The 25,587-nt window shown below is 40.0% G+C and overlaps 1 protein-coding gene across 5 annotated transcripts; it reads left to right on the forward strand.

Moving 5' to 3' along the window:
• Positions 1 to 1,983: 1,983 nt before the first annotated feature.
• ZBTB43 (zinc finger and BTB domain containing 43) lies at positions 1,984 to 25,587 on the forward strand. 5 transcript variants are annotated; one of them, XM_070596965.1, is made up of 4 exons: positions 2,327 to 2,511; positions 2,841 to 3,001; positions 5,686 to 5,807; positions 20,161 to 25,587. In XM_070596965.1, exon 4 carries the CDS (start codon positions 20,184 to 20,186, stop codon positions 21,585 to 21,587), a length of 1,404 nt encoding a protein of 467 aa, XP_070453066.1. In that variant the 5' UTR covers positions 2,327 to 2,511; positions 2,841 to 3,001; positions 5,686 to 5,807; positions 20,161 to 20,183; the 3' UTR covers positions 21,588 to 25,587. The 5 variants fall into 5 exon arrangements, with proteins under 5 accessions (XP_008509928.1, XP_070453066.1, XP_070453069.1 ...); XM_070596968.1 differs by having other exon boundaries at positions 2,327 to 2,484; XM_070596966.1 differs by having other exon boundaries at positions 2,327 to 2,465.

The raw sequence follows: 25,587 nt of genomic DNA on the forward strand, positions 1-25,587 counted from the left end.
CAAGTTCACATTCATTTGGAAGTCTGCCTGTGGGAATTTTTTGAGACCTGGGTTGACAGTGAGTTGTTCCAGAGAGGACTTGTGTTTGCTCAGCCAAGTACAATAGGTACTAACTACCCAGATCCATTTTAAATTGAAACGTTCAGCTTGTAGGCCTTTGGAGCATGCAAACGGTATGGCCATGCATTGGCCAGCCTTTAGCCATGCACCCATTAGGGAAATGTTTTACCCCTTCAACCAGAAGCAAGGCAGAGAAAGACAACTTTCCTTTCTGCCTGCCTCTGCAAGGCAGATATTTTTTTTCTCTAGTTTATCTTTCCCCTGGAGATATATTCCTTCTTGGATTTCAGCCTGATGTTCCAATTTGGCTGTCATCCTGCCTTGATCCAGGCAGATGCTCTTATAGCTGGTAGCAGCATCAATGCTTACCTACCTCCAGAGATGATTTTTAAAATACTTTTCACTATAGTATATGCACCAACCAATGAAAACAGATGCAGACCGCACCTGTGCATAACTTCTGACCATCAGCTCTAACTTCCCAGGCCTGTGTTTCTTCCTGGCCTCCGATGATTTTCCTGACTTTCTCACAAGCTTATCCATGCATTTAAAACAGTGTTTTCAAGATTTCTCCTAGCAATTTCACATATTTTGCTGCTGTTATATTTGGAGATACGTAGTCTACCATAATGCTAGAATTAAAGTCCAAGTAAGAAGTTTACTAGGCAGCAAACCATCCAGGAGGAAAGAGTCCAAAGCTGGGGCTGTAGCTTAATGTCATATAAGATCTAGGCTTTCTCAATGTTTCTGCTTTACCAGCCTTAGCATTTGCTTGTCATGTCATAGGCATATCATGGTGACTGAACTTCCAACTTTCAGGTTTGCTTAGAGGCAGGAAGAAAATAAAAGTGGCAATGCACTTAAGGAGCATAAACAACTAAAAGTCCTGATGGACTTTGTAAAAAAAAAAAAAAACAAGCTTTTTCAGAAGCCGGCTCAGAAACTTCTATAAGAAGTATTAGGCCCAGAAGTTGGTCACATGACTATGCCTAGTCCAACTAAAGGCAGTTAAAATTTCAACTTTACCATGGTGTGAAAGTGATACACAGTCAGTAGAAGCCATAATTGGAATTTTGGTCTTTTCCCAGGCTAGTCGTGTGCAGTAGGATACTCTCTCCTGATGCTGGGCGGTGGCAGCAAGCCAAGCTCCCAATCACAAGGTCAAGAAGGCAAATAACCGATACGCTTACAACGCTTCTGTACACATACAACCATTCTGTTTTTCACTTTCAGTTCAGTATTGAATAAATTACATGAGCTATCCAACACTTTATTATAAAACAGACTTTGGGTAGATGATTCTGCCCCATTGTAGGCTAATCTAAGTGTTCTGAGCATATTTAAGGTAGGCTAGGCTAAGCCATGATGTTCGGGAGGTTAGGTGCATTAAACGCATTTTCGACATGATATTTTCAACTTACGATCGGTTTATGGGGAGGTAACCCCCTTGTAAATTGAGGAAGAATTGTACTGGCTAATGAGAATGAGATTATCATGAACAGTTTAGACCAATTATGAGTCATTCCCTCTAGCTGGGGTGATGTCCCCTGAGATCAAAGGATCTCCTTTGCTACCTGAACAAAATGAGGTTTTTCCGCTAGCGGGGCCCACATGGAATACACTGGTCCTTTCATTGAACATTTACTGAGCATCCACTGCATGCCAAAGCCGCTATGGAGGCAGAGACGGATTTGACAATCTCTGCTAGGCAGGTTGAGATAGGTCAAAGTTTAAAAAGGGTTTAGGAGTCGGTATCAGCTCCGCAATTCCCAGTAGCTGTCCCACAACCCCTAAAGCTGATTGCACGGCTCCAGACGATACTGCGCAGGCGTCGTCTATCCCGGAGCCCTCTCCTAACGCCCCGCCCCGAATGTGAGTCCGCATGCGCACACCGCTTTCACTCGATGACGCACCCCCGGAAGCACTGACCGTTTAGGGGGCGGGACTGGGAAGCATTTCCGGGGGCGGGAGGCACAGGCTGTGGCGGTCGCGGCAGCGACGGGTTGAACGGGCCTGACGCCGGCGGCGGAAAGTGTACCGCGGGCGGGCTGTGTGAGCGCGGAGCCCTTGGCAGGTACGGCGGACGCGGGACAACGGGTAGCGAGGAGCCAGGGAGGGAAGCCGGAGAGGTTTATGGGCTTCTCCGCGGGTCCCGGCGCTCACCGCCGGCCCCGCCGGGCCCGTTCCGCCGACCGGGATGCTTATGAGTCGCGCGGGGGCGGTTGGAGTCCCAGCGCCCCGAGTCCGAGTCGTGCGGTCTCCGGCCAGCCCGGCGCGCGTACCGCGACGCCGAGGCCCCCGAGGTAGCGTCTCGCCCAAGGTCACCCCGCGGCGGCGGACCTCGGCGGACCGGAGCGCTTAGAGATCCTGCCCCAGTCCGGCCGCCGGCCTTTCGGGGGCGCCGGGTGGGCTTGGCGGCCTCGGGTTCGAGCCAGGGCCGGGAGAAAGGCTGTGCGCGGACTCCGCTGGTTCTCTCTCTCTGTTTACCGCTGTTTTCTCTGTTGCTGTCTCTGTCACCTGTTGTCATCTGCTCTTTTTGCCTCTCAACTCGGCCCCTGTCAACTTTGTCATTCTCTCCACCTTGTCTCTCTTAGGATTCAGGCCCTGTCTTGATTTCTGTCTCCACCTTCCTTCTATGTCTCTTGACCCTGTGTTTTCTTCTCTGTCCTACTCTCATTCGTGACCTGCCGGTCAGTCCAGTTCTTTGGCCATCTGTGTTTGTCTCTCTCTGCCAATTTTATGTCTTCTTATTTCTGCCTCTCCTAACTGGGTTTGTCTAGATGGGGCAGGGCAGGCCTGCCCGGACCTCTGAGCCATGGAAGGTGACTCATGACCCCGTGAAGCTTCCTGCACTGGTGACATTCTCAGTGACTAAACCACAGTCTGGCCTCAGCTCTGACAGGTGTCGCCCAACCTAAGTGTCAGGGTGCAGTTGCTCCTGGTGGGTAGATAGGAAGGCTTCTCAGGGCCATAGTAGCTTGAGGATCCTTGCCTTTTCTTACCTGTGGTTTTTCAGGCCTGCGCAGCTCCCTACTTCCCTTTGCTCCATCTACTTACCCCAGGATGCCCTCCAGGGCTCTCAGGAGCCTGCTCTTTGACTTACGGCTGTTAACCAGGCCTGTCCACAGGCTAGAAAAGGGTCAGTCTGAAATCCTCTGCCCCTTGGGGCTCATGGAACAGTAGCAGAATTTCTGGGAGCACTGGATATGTCAGAGGTTGTGTCAGTATGTATAGTTCAGTTATGAGAAACCTAGTAATTTGGAGTTCGTTCTTTGCTTTACAGAATGCTTTTTTTTCTCTAGTGCTTTACTCACTAGAGAAATAAGCCAAACACAAAAGAACAAATATTGTATGAGTCTGCCTATATGAGGTATCTAAAATAGGCAAATTTATAGAGACAGGAAGGCGACTTTAGTTCACCAGGGGCTGAGGGGAGGAGGGAATGGAGAGTCATTGTTTAATGGATACAGAGTTTTAGTTTGGGATGCTGAAAAAGTTCTGGAAATGGATGGTGGTGATGGTTGCACGACGTTGTGAATGTACTTAATGCCTCTAATTGTACACTTCAAAATGGTTAAAATGGTAAATCTTATGTTAAGTATGTTGTACCACAATACAAAAAAAAATTGCTCATCGGAAATGCCTGAAACTAACAAGCTCTTTGAAAATGTGATTTTAAAAATTCATTCTGTAGCCTTTAGGAACATTAAGTTGAACCTCCGTTTGTTGATGCCTGCTGTCTTCACAGCTAAGGTCCTTAGTAAAGGAGTTTGTTAAAAGAATTCAGTTAAAATCTCTCTTAAGTTTTCTACTTGCAGTAGGTTCCTGGCTCTCCTCCCTCCAGATTCCTTGGATTCAGTGCAGGAATCTGCCATAAGTAAGAAATTTAAAGTAGATTTTACTTTTCACATGAAGAAAACTCTTAGTGTTGGGAAAATAGCCCTTTTATTATGATAACCCAAGATTATGTATTATTTCTTGTATGCTTTCCGATGGGAGAGGTCTTTGTTTTATGTTACCTTATTTAAGCTGTCAGTTTGCCTGTGAGAGAGTTTATCAAGCTTTCTTGTAAGATGTAACAGCTGAATTACAACTGCATTGAACTCTAGATACCATCGATTATTTTATGTACCACCAAAGAAGGAGAAAACACTGCCAGTTAAGCTATGACATATGCTTTATCATCATTTAGGTCTTTAAAAATTCTTATTGAAAAATGTTTAGACTTATTTAGACATTTTAAAATAATATTCTAACGTATATATAAAAAGAAAAAATAAGTGAAAAAAAAATAAGAGATTGGTTAAAGTGTTCATTAAACTTAACATTCCTACTCTTTTGAATACTTTTCAATTCAGAGTTATATCCTTGCTTTTCCCAGTGTTGGCCTTTGTACCATCAAAAACATTGATGAGGAGCCAGCCCGTGTTGTAGTGGTTAAGTTCCGTGTCCTCTGCTTTGGTGGCCTGGGTTTGTGTGGATCCTGAGTGCAGACCTACACCATTTGTCAGCCATGCTGTGGCAGCAGCAGACATTTAAAGTGGAGGAAGACTGGCCCAGATGTTAGCTCAGGGCTAATCTTCCTCAGCAAAAAAACCCCCAGAAAAACAAAAAACATTGATGACACTCCCAGGAATGCTCTATCCTTAAGGCCGTGACAACTATTAACCTGGTCATCACATCTTGATTTCAGAAATTTATAAATATGCCTCTTAAACTTGATTGACTATGCTCTGTATCATTTTCATAAACTTTTCCTTTTTGCCTCATTTATATTTGCAGTTAGACTAGAAAGAGATTTTTGTCTTATTTGTAACATTGAGGAAAAAATTTTCCTTTTATTTTGGTGGTATGTAGTTAATAATTTTCATGAAACAAGCACTGTTTCTGCTTTCTTGATTTGAACTTATTATCCTGAATTCTAATGAATATGAGGGTGCAGTTAAAAACATTTCCTTGGCTTTATTGTAATGTAATAGTAGGATAACTGATAAGTGGGGAGTTGGGGATCAGAACAATACCTTCTCTTTTGAATCTCAAAGAGTTTGCCACAATGGAACATTTGCCCTGAAGTTTTAAGTAAAATGTTCAGCTCTGACTTAAAGGGAGACACGAATCAAACTTCATAAAGTAGGTAGCTTGTTTTTTAAAAATTCTAAAATAAGTTTTACTAAGTTCTTTGGCTAAAGTGTTCCAAGTAGGAGAAAATATAGGCATGCTGACTGACAATGGTCTGGAGACTGAAAACGCTTTCCAAAGGATGTTTTAATTCTGCAGAATTACGTAGGCATTGACCTGTGTTGGCTTTCTATTTTTGACAAATGTGCCCTGGTAATGTAAGATCGTAACGTTAAAGGGAACTGGGTGAGGGGCACACAGGAGTTCTCGGCGTTCTGTGCAACTTTTCTGTAAATCTAAAATTATTCCAAAATTAAAAGTTTATTTTAAAATACAAAGGTTGAAGCTAAGAAGGTGCAGAATAGAAGTTAATATAATAACAAAATACTAATCTTGGTTAGTTTTCTTTCTGCTGTTCACACACCTGTGGTGTTTATTAGCAAAGCACGTGTACACAGTGAATGACACCAACAACTCTTACATTTTCAACATGATTTTTCCTTTCAGAAGTCAGTGTGATTTTTATGTGAAGCAAAGCTGAGAGATGGATTCCTCTTCCTCACTCATTCATACTTTTTTGATGGCCATGGCATAAGAAACTTTATCCCAGGAATACGACTTTGCATTAGGTAAGCCATAAACTTGCTAAAAATACAATTTTTAAAATTATTTACTAAAATGGTTTCTTTTTCAGCAAAAATGATAATGTAAGTGTATTTAATGGCCCTAGAGCAGCAGGTTCTTTTACTTCTCTTCTCTCTCTTCCTCATTAAGTCTGAGGAAGAAATATTGCACATTTTAAGGCCAATCACTGCCATATGTTGTTGTACTGTTAGAGCATTTGATTTCAGATAAACCTTACTGCTAAGTGATGTTTTTTTAGCTTAGAAAAATATCAGATTTGAAATTACACTTCTATTTGAATCCTGACATACCATTTCTGACATATGTGACCTTGGGCGAGCTTGACCTTCCTGAGCTTCCGTTTACTCATCTTTAAAATAAGTATGATGATACAAATGTTACCGAGACAGGTTCGTTTTTGCCCATTGCTCAGAAAGCCAATCATGGAAATGACGAGATTGCAGCAGAGAGAGGGTTTTAATCACAAGGCAGCCAAGCGAGGAGGTGGGAGAATGTCCTAGATGTGCCTCCGCAAAAATGGGGACTCGGATATTTATGGATGGGGCATAGTGGTCTGAAGTGTGGGGATAGGTGATTGGAGGTGAGGTAATGATGATCTGTGCAAGCGTAGTCAGACTCCATGCCTCTTCACAGGACACGTGTTCGCAAAGTGCTGGCATTAGTGTGATCTGAGGGTGGAGTTTTTAGCCTCTTGACATCAGAAAGTTCACTTATTGGGCCCCTGCACAGGCCCACTTGATGGGTTGGTGGTCTTGACTGGCCTGAACTGGACAAGGCGGTCCTAATTCCTGAAAAACAGCTTTCAAACATCTGTTACCATGGTGACCCAGGCACCAAGGAGATGTTATCTATAGGAACCTAGTGGGAATCAGATAGTATGTTGCCTAAACAGCACAGTTAACAATGGGTGGGCGAACAACTAAAAGCTATAATTATAATTGAAAACAAAAAGATAGCTTTAGTTACCTGCTATCTAATCGTCAATGGCTAACTGTTCACTAGTGTCACAGGAGTATTACAAGACCCAAGTCTACACAGTCTGCTTGGTGAACTGTAAAGCGTTTGACTAATATAAAGAATTTTGGTAGGCATGGGCTGTGGGTATTTTTATACATTTGTGCCAGTCTTTAGATTTAGTGAAGTAATATTTACTGTGTTTAAATGTGCACCCACAGTAAGCATGCAAATTACCATATGTTCTGATTAAGAAATCTCTGGAGGGTTTCAAGACAAGTAGCTAGTGGGTCTGCTTCTGTCTTATATTGCTGTCGTCTGTGTTTTTAGGATATGTAGTTGGTGTTTAAATAGTGTATAAAACTTGACATACAGTTCCTCAACTGAATAATAAATATAGGCTGCTGTTAAACTCACCAAAGTTGAGAGGAGTCTTGGACATCGTCTAGTTCAGTGATTCTTCCATATTTGCTCTGCGTCCTCTGCTTCACAGAAAGCCAGACAGCCCCCATAAACCATGGAGGGAATGAGCTGGGCTTGGTGTGTTTGTTTTAGAACTGTTACTGTTAGGATTTTTTAAAAAACTGTGGGCAAAGTGAGGTATAAAGTTGCTAGTACCTCACTAATTCTGAGGATGGTGAATAATTTGCTCTGGAGTTTATGAATGCACTGTGTGTTATAGGTCATTTCAGTTATTTATTTGTGAAAATAGTATTTGCGTTTACCTTCTACACTATCTCATCTCTCAGGCTATAAGGAGCCTGAGCAAGTGTTTTGAATTTAAATTACATCTTCATCACTCACTAGTTATATGACCTTAGGCAAGTACTTTAGCCTCTTTATTTCCTATTTATACAATAGGAATAAAAAATACGTATTGAGTGGATTGTTATGAGGATTAAATGAGAGAGAATACATGAAGTGCTTTGCACAGACTCTGGTACAATGCATGCATTTAGTAAATAGTAGGTGCTGTTATTATGCCTACTAATTATGACATTTTCCTAGGTACAGTCGGGAAACTTCAGAGTGGGTATTGGTAACTAGTTTACCTTGCATTACTCTATTTTTTAAACAGCTTTATTGAGACATAATTCATAGGCAATTAAGAGTTTTTTAGTATATTCAGTGAGTTGTGTACCCATCACGACAATCTGATTTTAGAATTTTCATCCCCCTAAAAAAAATCAGCAGTCACTCTTCATTTCCTCTCCCCATAGTTCCTGGCAGCCACTGATTGCTTTTGTCTATGGATTTCCCTATTCTGGACAGTTCATATAAGTGGAATCATAGAAGATGTGGTCTTTTGTGTCTAACTTCTTTCACTTGGCATAATGTTTTCCAGGTTTAGACATGTTGTCACATCTATCAGTAATTCATTATTTTTTATTGCCAAAAGAATGGCATAATACAATAATACATACATAGCACATAATAAAATGGAATAATATTCCATTGTATGGGTATACCACATTCTATTTATCCCGTCACCAGTTGAGGACATTTGGGTCGTTTCTACTTTTTGGCTATTATGAATAATTCTGTTATGGACATTCGTGTGTAAGTTTTTTGTGGACATCATGTGTTTTCATTTCTCTTGGGTATATACGTTCTAGTAGAATTGTTGAGTTACAACTTTTTGAGGAATTGCCGAACTGTTTTCCAAAGTGGCTGCACCATTTTACATTCCTCCCAGCAATGTGTGAGGATTCTAATCCTGCCAAATCCTCACCATCACCTGTTATTATCTGTCTTATTTATCATGGCCATCTGAGTGGGTGAGAAGTGATATCTCATTGTAGTTTTGATTTGCATTTTCCTAATGAATAATGATACTGAGCTTTTTTGTGTGTACTCATTTGTGTATCTTCTTTGGAGAAATATCTCTTGAAATGCTTTGCCCATTTTTCAATTGGATTGTCTTTTTATGATTGAATTTCAAGAGTTCTGTAAATATTCTGGATACAGGTTACTTACCAGGTATATGATTTGCATATATTTTCTCCCATGTTGTAGATTATCTTTTCACTTTCTTAATGGTGTGATTTTTAACGTACCCAGCAGTACTGTCACATCTTCTTGCCAACCGATTTAGTTAATCCTATCAATTCTACCCCTCTGTTTTCCATGCTCACTGTTATTTCTTTGCCTCAAACCTAGACTGTACTTGCTGAAATCTTAAAGTTAGCTTCTTTTTCAGACTTGTTCCTAGTATAAGTCTATCAGCAGATTATCCTTCTGGAACATATTTCACAATGTGTCACTCAAAAGTTTTCACTGCTGACCCTGTGCCCACATTTAAAGCTCAAACTCAGCCTTCAGCAGTGTAGTCCTAGTCATCCTTTCCAGGTTTATCTCCCACCACCCTCTGTCACTGGTGGAAGGAGGCACAGGTAATGATCTGTGTCACCAGGGGTCGTCTTGAATGGAAGAGAACTGGGAAAGAGCTTGTGAGATGAGATGGCTTTCTGGCGGGAGTTTCACCATAGCCTAGGATCCTGCCCTCAGTGATGGAACCAATAAATCAGTTTCTTGTCACACTCACAATGTACTCAACCCACAAGAGATTAAAGTAAACAAACCAGAGTGCCATGTGATTTAGGATTTTTCTCTCTCTGTTAATACTTGAGCTAGGATTATAGTTTTTCCTTTGTTGTCAAGTTTGGATACCAAGGTTTTATGTAAAAATAATCAGTAAGTTTTCTCCTATATCCCCTTTCCCCCTTCTTGCTTCTCTGAGACAGTTTATATAGCATAGGAATTAGTTTTACAGAATTTTCCCATAAAATATTTTGGGCCTGGTGTACCTTTAGAAATCATTTCAACATGTTTTGTAATCTCTTCACAGTTATTGATCTGTTAAGATTTTTTTCTTCTCTGGTCAATTCTGACAATTTACATTTTTCTATAAAACTTTTTATCTATGAGACTTTAAAATTTATTATTGTATAATTGTCTTCTGTTTTTACAAGTTTCTAGGATTATATTCCATTTCTTACTCCTAATTTTGTGAATTTGACATTGTAGTTTTAATTTCTTCATTGTTTTAAGAATTAAGAATTTTGTTTAATTATTGAGGTTGGGAGCTTTTTAAAATTTATCTTTACTCTTTCTAGATTTATTACATTGTGTAATCAAATGTGCTCTGTGTATGCATTTCTACTTTGGGGAATTTATTGATGTTCTCTGTGGCCACTTATATGATTGTTTTTGTAAATGTCCTATGAAAATTGAAAAAGGTGTATTATTTGTAAGATACAGAGGTTGTATATTTTAGTTAAATTAGCATTGTTAATGATATCAATCTAAACCTCTAGATCCTAATTATCCTTTGCCTACTTGATTTATTAAGGATTAAAAGAGATATTTCTATTTCTTACTACAATTATGTTTCTCTCACTGTTTTATTTTTTTGAAGTCTACACTACATTTACACACAAAAATTCACAACGTAACCCTCATTGTGAGTTATAGAACTCATGAGTTAACAATAAACTTTCATCCCATTTGATGCTTTTTACATTGAATTTTACTTTGATATTAATAGTTTTGCTTGACTTATTTTTGTTTTTGTGTATTTTTGTTTCTGTTCTTTTTACTTTTGAGGTTTACAGGCTTTCTTTTCTTTGGTCCTCTGTACACAATGGGTCTTTTTTCTCTGTCTACTTTTAAGATTTTCTCTTCATTGCTGATTTTTAAATGATTTAATTATGATATGCCTTGGTGTAGTTTTCTTCCTGCTTCTTGTGCTTGGGGTTGTTGAGCTTCTTGGATCTATGGGTATCATTTTCATCAAATATAGAACAATTTTGGCTATTATTTCTTGAAATAAATTTCAGCCTTTATACCCTCCCCTTCTCCTTCAGGGGCTCCAACTAGACACCTTGTAGTTGTCTCACAGCTAACTGGTCCTCTGTTCCCCCTTCCCTTTTTATTTTTGGTCTTTTTTCTCTCTGTTTTATTTTAGATTGTTTCTATTGCTGTGTTTTCAAGTTCACTGATCTTTTCTTTTTCGGTGTTAATTCTTTTGTTATTCCCATCCAGTGTGTGTTTGTTGGGATCTGTAGAAGTTCAGTTTGAGTCTTTTTGTATGGCTTCCCTGTCTACCAAATATGCTTAATGTTCCTGAACATAACGGAATATAGAATTTTCTACCAGTTGTATAAATCTGTCATTTCTGTATCTGTTTCTATTGATTTCTCTCTCTCTTTATTAGCGGTTATATTTTCCTGCTTCTTTGCATGCCTGGTGATTTTTTTAATTGGATGCCAGGCATGACTTTCACCTTGTTGGGTTCAGGATATTTTTGTATTGTGTAAATATATTCAAGCTTATTTCTGGAACACAATTAAGTTACTACGAAATAGTTTGATCTTTTCAGACTTTTTACTCTTTTTTTGACAGGACCAGAACTGTGTTTTGTTTGGGGCTAATTTCTTCCCACTACTGGGACAAAACTCTTCTGAATACTCAAGGTTTTCCATGCAGGGAAGTTTTCTTCTAATGAAAATTTTATTTGATTATTCCTTCTACTCCGTTTGTTTTGTTCTTTCTCTCAAGGACACTAATTAGCCATACATTGGATCTCTATGCTCTGTTCTTCCGTTCTGTTATCTTCTCTTGCTGTTTTCATATTTTTATCCTCCTCCTTCATTCTAATAGAAGTTCCCCTAAAGTGCCTTCTGCGTGATTGATTCCAATTTCTCCAGTTGCAGTTCTGCTTCTTATTACCTGTTTAAATTTCTGTGCTAGTTATTAGTTTCCTTACATCTTGTCTTTATTTGTCAGCTCTTTTTTCATACCATTCTGCTATTTTGTCTTATCTTCCTTATACTTTATTCAGAGACTATATTTTCATAAGTTTGTGGAAAACATAAGTTTAAAAATGCTATCTAAACTGTACTCTTTGTCTGTCCCTTGCTATTTTCTTCTTTTTTATTATTGTAGAATCTATTTACAATCTATAGATTGTAGATCTATTTACATGTTTAGAGGGAAACATTCTGTTCAGGTCCAAAATTGTCCCATTTTGTGGGTGGATTGCTTTTGGATCCTTCCCCATACACCTGAATACTATTAGAATCAACTCTTAACTCTTTACCTGGAGGATGGGCTGAACCAGATTGACACCCGGGCTTAGCTTGAGTAGAGTGACTGGGGCCAGAGGCTAGGTCTTAGGCCCTGTCAGGAGAGCTGTAGCTCTTGCACTTTCTTCTGTGTTGGTGAAATTGTGATGCCAGGGGCCTACTTTTGTCTCCCTGGTCCAGCTGGCAAATGATGGGCTGTGCCTTTGCCTCCTTCCTGGGGCTACTAATGAGCCCACCCTCTCATGTTAAGTTTTAAAAAAATTTCTGTTGAGGCAGTTTGCAATGTATGGTGTTCCTATACAGCCACCTCTGAATGTTGTCAATCTGCAGGATTTGTCCCATGATCCACCTTGGCTTTTTAGCTACAGGCCTTCCAAATTTGTGGTCCTTTGGCAGGATTGCTGCTACTGTACCAGGATTGCTTGGTATAGCAGGTGGAGTTGCAGGGGCAACATCTCCCTTTAGTCTGACCCAGTCTTCATCATATCCTTAATTAAAGTTTGTGGCATATAGGTAACTTTGAGCCCTAGTTTCTAGGACTCAGGCCAATTTTTCCATATTTCTTAGATTATTTTGATTAGGATGTGGTAGATGGGAAGAATTATATGCTACCCTGAAGGCTTCCTCTTACCCTGGTGACACCAGTATTTCTAGTGACAGGATATTTTACTGTAGGGTATATCTGGTCCCCTCCTCTGAATTCCTCCCGCATTTGTAATTCTCTTGTGGTGCTTTTATCAGACTTTGCCTTGAGTAACAGGGTTATATGCATGTTGTTTTTTTATCTCCCCTAGCAGGTTAAAAGACTCTGGACAGTGACATTCCCTGATCATCTTGGAAATCCCCCGCAGTACCTTGCATATAGTGTTTTATGTTATGGGGTTTTTTAATGACTTTTTAAGTGAGTTGATTACTTCTATGAAAGTCTTGTAAACAATTGAAACAGCAGCTATACTATTAATATAGGTCACAGCTGGCTGTGAGTTTGTAACTGTTGCTTATGGTAGTAGGAAAAGCTGTAGGAGAGGTGCAGGTTTTGCATGTTCCTAAGGTCAGGGAATATGTAGAAATGCCACCCTCACTCAAAGTTAAGGGTGGAGGTCAGATACTTACTAAATTACAAGGACTATTACCGCCTTTACACAGTTAAAAATGAAGTTACATGACTTTTTTTGTTTTTTTTTTAATATGCAGTAAAAAATATATGTATCATTCAGTTTGCCACTTTAACCATTTTCAAGTGTACAATTTAGTGGCATTAAATTACACTCACAATGTTGTGCAACCAGCACCAGTTTGTTTCCAATATGTTTTCATCACCCAAAACAGAAACACTCTGTTCATTAAGCAGTTAACTCTCATTCCTCACTCCCTCGAGCCCTGGTAACCTCTAATCTACTTTGTATCTCTGTGAATTTGCCTCTTCTAGATATTTTGTGTAAGTGGAATTATACAATGTTTGTCCTTTGTGTCTGATTTAAGTTAATGTTTAGCATGATGTTTCAGCATAATGTTTTCAGTGTTCACGTTGTAGCATATATCAGAATGTCATTCCTTTTTATTTGCATTCTGTATGTCTTTTAAGTATAATTGATTTATAATGTTGTTCAGGTCCTCTATTTCCTTACAGATCTTCTATCTGGTTTTTCTCTTCATTATTGAAAGCGAAATATTGGAGTCTCCACCTGTTATTGTAGATCTGTCTGTTTTTCTCTTCAATTCTGTTACTTTTTGTTTCATTTATATATCTCTTGTTAGGTGCATATATGTTTTATAATTGTTATATCTGCTTCATAGATTGAACCTTTTATCAGTATGTAATGTCCTTCTTTGTTCTTGTAAACTTTTTGACTTAGAATCTATTTTGTCTGATAATGATATAGCCATCCCAGCTCTCTTTTGGTTAATATTTGAATGGAATATCTTTTTCCATCATTTTAGTTTCAATCTCTTTATGCCTTTATATCTACAGTGAGTCTCTGATAGACAACATATAGATAAATCCTGTTTTTTAATCCATTCTGCCTTTTAATTGGAAAGTTTAATCCATTTACTTAAAGTAATTACTGATAAACAAGGGTTTACTTCTGCCATTTAGCTATTTGTTTTCTCTGTATTTTGTATCTTTTTTGTTCTTGAATTCCTCCCTTTTAAAAATGCCTTTTTACTGCCTTTTAAAAATATTTGATTTTTTTTCTTTGTATACCATTTTGATTCCCTTCTTTCCTTTTCATGTGTGTTTTTGGTTATTTTCCCAGTAGTTACCTTGAGGTTTACAATTAACATCTTAAATTTATAACAACCTAGTTTGACAAGTTCAAACTTAGTTTCAGTAGTATGCAAATGCTCTGCTCCTATACGTCTCCATCCCTCCCACTGAGTAGTGTTATTGTCACAGATTGCTCTTAATATACATTGTATGCCTATTGACATAGATTTTTAAATTGTTGTTTTATTCATTTGCTTTTTAAATCATACAGGAAAAAAAGAGGAGTTGTAAACCAAAAGTGTAATATTGGCTCTTATATTTACTTATTACCTTTACCCGTAGTCTTTATTCCTTCATATGGCTTTGAACTACTATCTAGTGTTCTTTTATCTCAGCCTCAAGGACCCCTTTATCATTTCTTGTAGAGGAGGTCTACTGGTAGCAAACACTCTTAGCTTTTGTTTATGTGGGAATGTCTTAATTTCTCCTTCATTCTTGAAAGGATAGTTTTGTGGTATACAGAATTCTTGGTTGACGGATTATTCTTCTAGCACTTTAAATATGTCATACCACTGCCTTCTGGCTTCCATGGTTTCTGATGAGAAATTAGCTGTTAATCTTATTGAGGATGCATTTTACATGAAGAGTTACTTCTTTCTTGCTGCTTTGAAGATTCTCACTTGTCTGGCTTTCTACTGTTTGACTTAGAATGTGTCTCATGTGAATCTATAACTTTATCCTACTAGGAGTTTCTTGAGCTTCTAGGATGTGTATGTTTATGTCTTTTATCAAATTTGGGAAATTTTCTACCATTATTTCTTTTAATACCTTTTCTACCCTTTCTTCTTCTGAGACTCTTATGATGTATTGGTACATTTGATGGCTTCCCACAGGTACACCAGATTGTGTTCGTTTTTCTTCATTCTTCTTTCTACTCCTCAGACTGGAAAATTTCAATTGCTTTATCTTTGAGTTTGCTGATTTTTTTTTCTTCTGCCTGCTTAAATCTACCATTGAACTCCTCTTCTGAATCTTTTATTTCAACTTGTGTTTGTTTCCTAGATCTGCCATAACACGTACCACAGACTAAGTGGCTTAAACAGCAAAAATATATTTTTTCACAATTCCAGAGGCTAGAAGTCAGAGATTAAGGTGTCAGCAGATTTGGTTTTTCCTGAGACTTTTCTCCTTGGCTTGCAGGTGCCACTTTTTCACTGTGTCTTCACATTGCACACATCCCTGATGTCTCTCTGTGTGTCCAAATTTTCTTATAAGAACACCAGTCAGATTGAATTAGGGCCCGCCGTAATGGCCCCTCCTTTTTTTTTGGTGGGGGGCGGGGACATTAGCCCTGTGCTAACTGCTGCCAATCCTCCTCTTTTTTTGCTGAGGAATACTGGCCCTGAGCTAACATCCATGCCCATCTTCCTTTACTTTATATGGGGGATGCCTACCACAGCATGGCTTTGCCAGGCACTGCCATGTCCGCAGCCAGAATCCGAACCCGCTAACCCTGGGCTGCCGAAGTGGAATGTGCATGCTTAACCACTGTGCCACCGTGCCAGCCCCTGATGACCCCATTTCAATAACTTAATTACCTTTCTTAAGGCCCTGTGTCCAAATATCACATTCTGGGCTATTGGGAATTAGCATTTCAACATATGAGTTTTAGGGGGACACACTTAAGCCCATAACACAAGTATTATACTTCTCAGCTCCAGAATTTCTATTTGGTTCCTTTTTATTTTTATAATTCCTATCTTTTTATTGGCATTGTTCTCCTGATTTCCTTTAGTTCTTTGTCCATAGTTTTGTAGCAATTTGACTACATACAAGACAGTTGATTTAACATCTTTGACTAGTAATTCCAAGGTCTGGAATTCCTCAGGGGTAGATTGTGTCTAAATTTTTTTTTCCCTGTGAATGCACCATATTTTCCTTTTTTTTATATACTTTGTAATTTTGAGAACTGGGCAGTTTGAGTATTCTAATGTGGTAACTCTTGAAATTAGATTCTTCCCCTCCTAGGAGATTCCTTTTGTCACTTGTTGAGAGCTGCAGTGTCTGTATGGTGATTTTTCCAAACTGTTTTGGAAAATATTCCAAATATTCTGTATTCCTTGTTGCACGTGGTCCTGAAGTTTCTGTTGCTTTGTCTATGCAGTCAGCCTGTGACCTAACAGAGATTTCCTTAAATGCTTTCACCCAGGGAGTAGCAGGGGAAGGTATGTTTGTCTTTGAAAATTTGTGATAGATGCTGCTTCAGAAGCCACTGCAGCCAGAGAGGGCCAAAACAAAGCTATGTGGGTTCATTAGAACTGGCCAGATACAAAGCCCCCAATTTTTGGAGGACACAGTCCTTGCTGTCCACCCTGGCATAAGCCAGCCACTCTAGGAATGTGGTTCACCATCCTGCAGGCTGCCACAGGGTGAGAAGTGGGGATTATAGCCAGTTTGCACACACTGCTCTTGTAGCGAGGTTCAGCAGTCTCTCTCCCTTCCTCAAGAGTTGCATTGGTTGCTGTAAGTGTCTGATCAGATTCCAAAGTTCCAAAATAATTGTTTCTGATCATTTTAAAGGCTTACTGGTTGTTTTGGTGGAGGGACTGACCCCGAGAGCTTCCTACTCCATGATTTTCTGCAACATCACTTAGGGCATTTATTTTTATTGAGCTGTTTTTAAAAGTTTTATTCTCATTTAAAATTCCACAACAGATACTTGAAATCTAGAGGAAAAGATGAGTTATTCAGTAAATAGTGTTGGAAAAATAGGCTTGCCATTTTGGAGGGAAAAGGACTGGATCCCAACCTTACTCATTATGCCAAAATATACTCCTTGCTTATTAAAAGTTTAAATGCTTTTTAAAAAATGGTCCCAGGAAAAAAGCCTTAATAATTTTTTTTACTTTTTATAAATAATCTTGGAGTCAGGAATGCCTTTCTGTGTCTAATACAAAACCCTGGAGCCATAAAAGCAAAGATTGAGTAATTAGTTAATTTTATAAATTGATTAAAAAAACTGTAAATCACTAAGATGAATTACCCAATTTATTTGAGCAAAGGACATGACTGATAATTTGTAGGAAGAAAAAATAACCAGTAAACACGAGTAAAGAGTATCAGTCTCATTCAGAATTAAAGAAATGTTGATCGAAACAACAGTGAATCATGGATTATTCATTTAGGAGATTTCCAGACTTCTTTTTTGTTTGATAATGCCCAGTGTTGGTAAAGGTGTGGGGAAATAGACTCTGTCACCGTTGGTAGGAGTGTGACTTGGCACAACCTTTCTGGAAAGTGGTTTGGTAATGTATATCAGAATGTCAAATGCACAGCCCTTTGACCCAGCAATTCCACTGGTAGAAATTACCCTATGGATATTTCCAAAGATACACCAAGATAGTTATGCACAGATGTCCATTATAGCATTGCTCATAATTTCAAAACCCTGGATAATTGAAATTCTATAAGGAGAGAACTGCTTCAATTATACATCCATTTAGCAGGAAACTGTATAACCATTAAAGAGAGTGAGTTAGCTCTTTTTGTGCTAATGTGATGTTTTAGTCCATTTGGGCTGCTATAACAAAATACCATAGACTGGGTGGCTCATAAACAGCAGAAATTTATTTCTCAGAGTTCTGGAGACTGGGAAGTCCAAGGTCAAGGCACTGACATATTTGGTATCTGGTGATGACCTGCTCCCTGGTTCATAGAGAGCCAGCTGTCTTTTCACTGTGTCCTCCACATGGCCAAAGGGGCAGGGGAATTTTCTGTTGTCCCTTTTATAAGGGCATTAATCCCATTCGTGACAGCTCTGCCCTCATGACTTAATCACCTCCCAAAGGCCTCCATCTCCAAGCACCATCACATTGGGGGAACAGGTTTCAACATCTGAATTTTGGGGCACACAATCAGTCTATAGCATGCCGCATGATCTGCAAGGCCATTAAGTGACCACAGCTAAGTGCAGAATAAAATGTAGGTAATGAACCCATTTGGGTAGGAATTTTTAAAGGATATATATGATGTATTCTGAAAAATACACAGAAGTTTCTAGAAATATATACAGGAGTTTGTTAATGGTAATTTCCTTTGGTGGAGGGACTAGGAATAAATAGTGGAGAGAGATTTTTTTATGCAGCTTTCTCTAAGTTTTTTTACATGTGTGTATTATTCCCTCCCCCCTTTTCTTTCAAGTAGCTAAAAACGAAATTCTGCAGTGCTGAGATCTAGCAGAGGAGCTGTTTGCCCAGATGTAATTCTCAGAATTTACATACCTGTAGTCTGTAAATTAGTCCATAAATTTCAAAACTTTTCCTTTTGAAATTATAAATACCTAAATAATTTGTTTCCTGGTCTATTTTTAAGTTATTATGAAATGTTTTAAGAACTGTAAGCCATAAATTAATACTTTATTCTAAAAGCACTGTCTTACCTCTTAAAATTATTAATGACTAATCTGGTGTTTTGATATCTCCTTAGAAGAGGCAGTGTGATGTGATGGGAAAAATAGCATAGTCTGTGAGGTCATGGAGACTTAGGCTCAAATCCCAACTTAATAAAAACTAGCTTTTATTTTAGTCTTAGGAAACTTACTTGAAATGGCTAAACTTGAGAATATCAATCCCTACATTTGCAGAGTCATTATAAAGATTAAGTGAAAAAAGGTAGCAGTCCATAGTATACGGTAATTAACTCAAGAGACATCAGTTTCTTCTCTTGGCATTTCTCCCTATCTCTCAAAGATAACTTTCAATCTTTGTTTAGGTTGTCTGATTCTTTTATCTTATAGTTAGAAAACCTTGTAGTTAGCAGTGTTTGGGTATAGAATTAGAGCCAGGTGACAAATAGCACTGATAAATCTGTTGGGTTTTCTGGTTTGTTTTAATTTACTATGGAATTATGGGACATGAGCAGGATCTCTAGCAGAGTTCATCTTGTTGATTGCTCTTGATAGATATTGTCTAATGCTTAACTTAGCCCACAACATCTATTTACAGTAACAACACAACAATGAGGTAACAATAAGGTAATCCCTTCTTCTTTGTTATAACTTTATTTTCAGATTGAGTTCATTCGATAACAGGGACAATGTTTACTATCCTCTTTGGTCTATAAATTTTTGGGAGGTTTTTTTTGGTGAGAAAAATTGGCGCTGAGCCAGTCTTCCTCTTTTTGCTTGAGGAAGATTGTCACTGAGCTAACATCTGTGCCAGTCTTTCTCTATTTTGTATGTGGGACACCTGCCACAGCATGGCTCGATGAGCGGTGTGTAGGCCTGCACCCAAGATCTGAACCTGCAAACCCCAGGCCACCGAAGCAGAGCACGCAAACTTAGCCACTACACCACCGGGCCGGCCCCTGGTCTATAACTTTCTCAAACAGTTTGGAGACCACCAGATAGAAGGTTCATTCTGCTTGCCGTTCATTCTGCTTTACATTATCAGAAGCTCTTAATGGGCTAAAATTCTGACTGCAACTTAGAAAAACGCATGTTGTTTGGGGCCTTAGTGAGTTTGCCCCCATGGTGCCAAAGGACCAAAGGCACGATTGTTCTGGCCCCACCACTGCAGCCCCTTTGCCCCCTCACTGGATTCTAGCCTAGTGCCTCCTGTCAGTTCCCTGCAGTTGCTGAGTTCATTCCTGCCTCAGAGCCTTTACATATGTTTTTCCTTCTTCCCACACTTCCATCCTCACTTTCTCACCCCAGTGTGGCAAATTTGGGTTGAATCTGAGGCCTCCTGAAAATTCTGTCGTTTTTATAGGTATCATGTTTGTTTTGACTAGAAATATTTACTTCGTTTTACTTAGAGGATTTGTATAGCTTACAAATATCTCTGTGGATTCTGTTCTGTCAGTCACAGACACAGGTAAAATCCAGAGTTAATACCATGAAGAATGGGGGTGGTTCCTGCTTTTGGCACACTCACACCTGTGCCCCTTGCTCTGGGGAGTGGATGCTCCACCCACTGCGCCCACAGGCAAGGGGGCTTTATGGAACTACGGAACTTGTCTTAGTTTTCTTAGTGATCAATAAGCTTCCTTTTGGGCTAGAATTAGTACTAATTTTTCTTTCTCTTGTAGCACTGAACAAGATTTGTGATGAAATGGAGCCTGGAACAAACTCTTTTCGAGTAGAATTTCCTGATTTTTCCAGCACCATTCTGCAGAAACTGAACCAGCAGCGCCAGCAGGGACAATTGTGTGATGTCTCCATTGTTGTCCAAGGCCACATTTTCCGGGCACACAAAGCTGTTCTTGCTGCCAGTTCACCGTACTTTTGTGACCAGGTACTCCTGAAAAACAGCAGGAGGATTGTTTTGCCTGATGTGATGAACCCCAGAGTGTTTGAGAACATTCTCCTGTCTAGTTATACTGGACGTCTAGTAATGCCTGCTCCAGAAATTGTTAGTTATTTAACAGCAGCAAGCTTCCTCCAGATGTGGCATGTGGTAGACAAATGCACTGAGGTTTTAGAGGGAAACCCTACAGTCCTTTGTCAGAAGCTAAATCACAGCAGTGACCACCAGTCTCCAAGCAGCAGTAGTTATAATGGCCTGGTAGAGAGCTTTGAGCTGGGCTCTGGGGGCCATACTGATTTCCCCAAAGCTCAAGAACTGAGGGATGGAGAGAATGAAGAGGAGAGCACCAAAGATGAGCTGTCATCTCAGCTCACTGAGCACGAATACCTTCCCAGCAACTCATCCACAGAGCATGACAGGCTGAGCACTGAAATGGCAAGCCAGGATGGTGAGGAGGGGGCCAGCGACAGCGCTGAGTTCCACTACACCCGGCCCATGTACAGCAAGCCCAGCATAATGGCTCACAAACGCTGGATCCACGTGAAGCCCGAGCGCTTTGAACAGGCGTGTGAGGGCATGGATGTGCATGCACCCTACGACGAGCACCAGGTCACTGAGTCCATCAATACCATGCAGACAGAGCACTCAGTCCAGCCTTCAGGAGTAGAGGAGGACTTTCACATCGGGGAAAAAAAAGTCGAAGCAGAGTTTGACGGACAGGCTGATGAAAGCAATTATGACGAGCAGGTGGATTTCTATGGCTCTTCCATGGAAGAGTTTTCTGGAGAGAGGTCGGATGGGAATCTAATTGGGCACAGACAGGAGGCTGCCCTAGCAGCGGGCTACAGTGAGAATATTGAAATGGTAACAGGGATTAAAGAAGAAGCTTCCCATTTAGGATTCTCAGCCACTGACAAGCTGTATCCTTGTCAGTGCGGGAAAAGTTTCACTCACAAGAGTCAGAGAGATCGGCACATGAGCATGCACCTTGGTCTTCGGCCTTATGGCTGTGGTGTCTGTGGTAAGAAATTCAAAATGAAGCATCATCTCGTGGGCCACATGAAAATTCACACAGGCATAAAGCCGTATGAGTGTAATATCTGTGCAAAGAGATTTATGTGGAGGGACAGTTTCCACAGGCATGTGACTTCTTGTACCAAGTCCTACGAAGCTGCAAAGGCTGAGCAGAATACGACTGAGGCTAACTAAAAATAGAATCTGGCCCTTGAGTGGCAGGCTCAAAAATAAACTATGGTAATTATGCAAATGTGGGCACAGATGATGCGTGCTACTTGCTATTATGAGAGAAGCTTAAAAAGAAAAGGAAGATATTTCTGAAAGACCAGCTCTAAGTAGGCCAATTAAAAAATTTAATTCCTCAAATTTGTATATTCTAGTCCAGGCCTGGAGTGGGTAATGGGGTTAAGTTAACCTCCCCCCCACCCCCACAGCTGGCCAGGTAAGCCTGGAGGCCCATGTGATCGAGGCAGGTGGACTTGGTGATGCAGGCACCTGGCTGGGAACTGGACTCCAACCCGCCAGTTCCATTTCAGGTGGCAGCAATTTGTGATCACTCATTATTACAAGGTCATGTTGGAATTTCGTTTTGCTCTTACTATACTTAGGTAACGTGGATTTGTTTTGGTAGCTGCTTCACTGAATGAAATGCTACTTATGTAAAAGCTAAAAATCATGTGATTCTAGGATGAGAAATTGATTAACAGCTCTCTTGTCTGGTTTTATTCTTTCTAAAGGGTATTTTAACTAAATATGGAGATACTAAGAGGATTACATTCTAAGTATGAAACAACTTATGGTACAAGCTTCAATTTCTGTAAGATGCCACTGTCACATTGCGTTTCAGACTCTAGATGAGGCAAAGTTTTGCATTTTAGTACTAACGTTTAGTTTGAGCAATTGTGTCTAATTGTAATTCTCTAGAGTGCCAGTGATAGGTATTTCTAATTGGTTTGCTGTCCCAAATCCTGTTTGTTGAATTGTAGCATCCACACAGTGGGATCTGCTTTGACTCTGACCACGGTACCGTTGGGCGCTCCAGCTGTTTCTCTCAGATTATGGTGCTTCCCAAAGAGGCCACTCAGTGACCACAGTTAGTGGGAAGGAGTCAGAAGTCATATCTGAGAGTTACCTGTGAACTTCAGGAGTTTATAATAGAGCGCTACAGTAAGACTCCAACTGTCAGAGTGAGAGTTGCTGAGTAGCAGAATTTTGAGTGGCAGGTTATACTTGAGGGGAAGAAAAAACACAACTGGCCAAGAAAAGAGGAGTCTTGAAAATATACTGGTGGGAGAGATGGTTTTAGAGGGGTACACTGAGCTCATACTACCAGTTCTTTAGGAGTACTGTAATGTGTTTTCACCAGGGGAAAGAAGGAGTCCTAATTTTAGAAAGTAGTCTACAGATTCATGCTCCCAAATTATAGATAAAGCTGCATAAATTTACAAGTCCACATAGCTATACCTACCAAAAAACAACAAGAAAAGCAGCTATTCTGAGACCTTTTCTTCAGATCAGTCAGATGGAGGTGTTTTAGGTTAAAAAGGAAGCATATATTCAGGATGCTTGTGAGCTGTGTAATATACCTGAAGTTATCACCAGGCTAGGACAGGGTGCTACCACTATGTCAACTTTTCCATAAACTTACTGGTCTCTTACTTCCACGTGGAAACTTGTTCCTTAAAATAAAAACTTTTCTTGGATTTGGGGTGAAATTTTGTTTTAAAAGTTTGACTTTGCTCTAATGTGATAGACATTGCTGGCAATGGCCTCTGATCCTCAAGCTTCAACCACCAAGGCATTTACTTGTTGAACATTGTCTGGAAAGGGGAAAGAAAGTACTCATTTACCAGTTAACTCTTGTAATCAAGATTACAAAACAGGGATCTGTTCATTAACACTGTATCATTCTTGATATATAAAAAGCACTTTGTATTTAAAACTTTATTATAAGTATATATATATATAGATAGATAGATAGATTTTTTAACCTAGAAACTAGATATTACCTCTTGGTTGTTTGCCACATTAATATCCTCTTCTCTTAGAGTTGAAACTTCACCAGTTGACAGTCCTTCCTCTGTGTCCCTGATAGGAGTGTGGAGAGGTGGCTGCACAGTCCGGCTCCATTGCTTCTTCTCTTTTCCTCATGTCAGAAGCCAGTGGGGCTTAGGTCTGAGCCTCGCCATTATGTTTGAGGAGAAGTTGTTTTATTACTCCTAGTAATTTCAATACTAGGGCAGTGAAGTCATTTTGTTCTGCCAAAAACTGATCACACTCTCCCATGTGTTAGCACACCATTTTCTGCCTGTTTAGAAGGTTTGATGTGCTGTTTCCCATTAAAAATTATATTCAGATGAGCGTTGGGACATTTGGGGAGGAGTCAGAGAGGTGAAATGAAAGTATTCTGGAAAAATCATGGTCCTGCAGTGAAGCTGAAATCAGCACGGCCACCTCGTCGTGAGTGACGATGAAGCGCTCTCGTTCAGCCGGGCATGGCGGGCAGCCCTTGGCTGGTAGTTTTGAAAGCAGTCAGTTGTGCTGGGACTTATTTAATGGGTTGTGAAGAGAGGAGTATCTTTTAGAAATCCTTATATGGACATCAGCTACTAAATGTAGGATCTAAAGTGTAAGTTCCTCACATCTGCTGTTTTGTTTTCTGTGATAGTTGGGGTTTCCGTAAAAATTTGGGTTGCTGATCAGGTGACCCAGATCCTGTGAGATGCTTGGGCCTCTGAGATGCTGGCCCTGTGCAGAGAGGTGGGGGAAGGGGATCGCCTTAGTTTGGATGTTAAAAGTGAATTTTTATAAACTCTGCTTTTTAGGATTAGGAGACTGGACTGTCTTACTACCTTTTCTTCCTGCCCGCCCTGGGTCGGATAGATGGTCTCTCTCCTTAGCCTCAGTACAGCTTTAGAAAATCTTTATCCTTCCAAAAGAGTTTGGATAGTTGTGGGTAACATTTTCCAAACAGTCTTTCAGGGATCGTGTCAGTGGCCTACAACCAAGGTATTCGTCCCCCACTTTGAGTCTTAACTGTGGTTTTTCTCCAATCCCAGTGGGAAAGGGCTTCAAGGCACCACCAGTGGTATTAATATTAGTACTTATACCATGCCTTTAAGTTTAGATACACACATGACAATAATGTACTTGGTAAAGACGCATCACCCGCTAACTGAGGGAAGACTGCGGTAGCCTTTCCTTGAGAGTTGAGGGTTTCCCTCACTCACTCACTCAACGCCCCAGCCTGATGATTCTGATTTCTAGATTCTACTTTCCTCCAGTCCCTTATTTTGGCTACTACTTTCAAAGAGTCTGCCCAGAGGGGTCTCCTCCATTCTAGGGGGCATTTGCTGAACTAAACTGAGCCTAAGCTGACTCTGGCTATTGGGAAAGCTGCTTAGTCTCAGTGGCTCCTTCCTGCGGAGTCACACACATCCCCAGGCTGCTGCGGAAGTGGAGTTGAGGCGGAGCAGCGGCAGCGTGGCTGTGATTCCTCTGGGGAAGGGGAGTTGCTGCGCCCCCGGGTGAGGGTGGAGCGGATCCATCACACCAAATCCAGGTCTTTGCTTTCGTAAGGTCTCTGATCATTGAGGAATGCTAGAAACCAAGCGACGTGTTACCCCACCCCCACCCCATCTGTGCCACACTAATTTTGTGATTTAATTGCTTTCATGGGTGACTAACTTTGTTCAGTGAAACCAGGGTTCGTTTGTTTAGGTTTTTTTCTTTGCTACTTATATATTTAAAGGTACATATTTCTTACTTCAGATCTCTACTGATAGTGCCCTATGGGAAGATGCTGGAACATTTTGCAAATGTGACTTTTTTTTTTTTAGTGTTGCTTGAAGCCTGTCATATGTCAGTTGCTGCTGCCTTCTTTCCTTTTATGAGGTTCCCAATGTTTCTTCCAGAAAATTACTTTATTTATGCAAGTCAGGTGACTCTTACACCACAAAACCATTTGATGATAAACAGATTATCATTAGGTGCATATCTTATTGATATTTTGTGAAATGTTATGCCTGTGTTGCAAACGTTGAATAGTTTCGTCTTTATATATTGCTGTCTTCAGTGTACAGCATGGTTTTACTTAACTGAATGTTACTGTTTAATATTTTCTTCTTATAGAAGAGACCATGCCCTTTTGTATGACATGTTTTAATAAATGTTATCTGTCAACTTTGTAAAA

Source organism: Equus przewalskii, chromosome 26, assembly GCF_037783145.1.
Source record: "Equus przewalskii isolate Varuska chromosome 26, EquPr2, whole genome shotgun sequence".
Classification (NCBI taxonomy): Eukaryota; Metazoa; Chordata; class Mammalia; order Perissodactyla; family Equidae; genus Equus; species Equus przewalskii.

Excerpts from the sequence above, each read along its gene's own strand:
- ZBTB43 (XM_008511706.2), top strand. The coding sequence starts at position 20,184 with ATGGAGCCTGGAACAAACTCTTTTCGAGTAGAATTTCCTGATTTTTCC.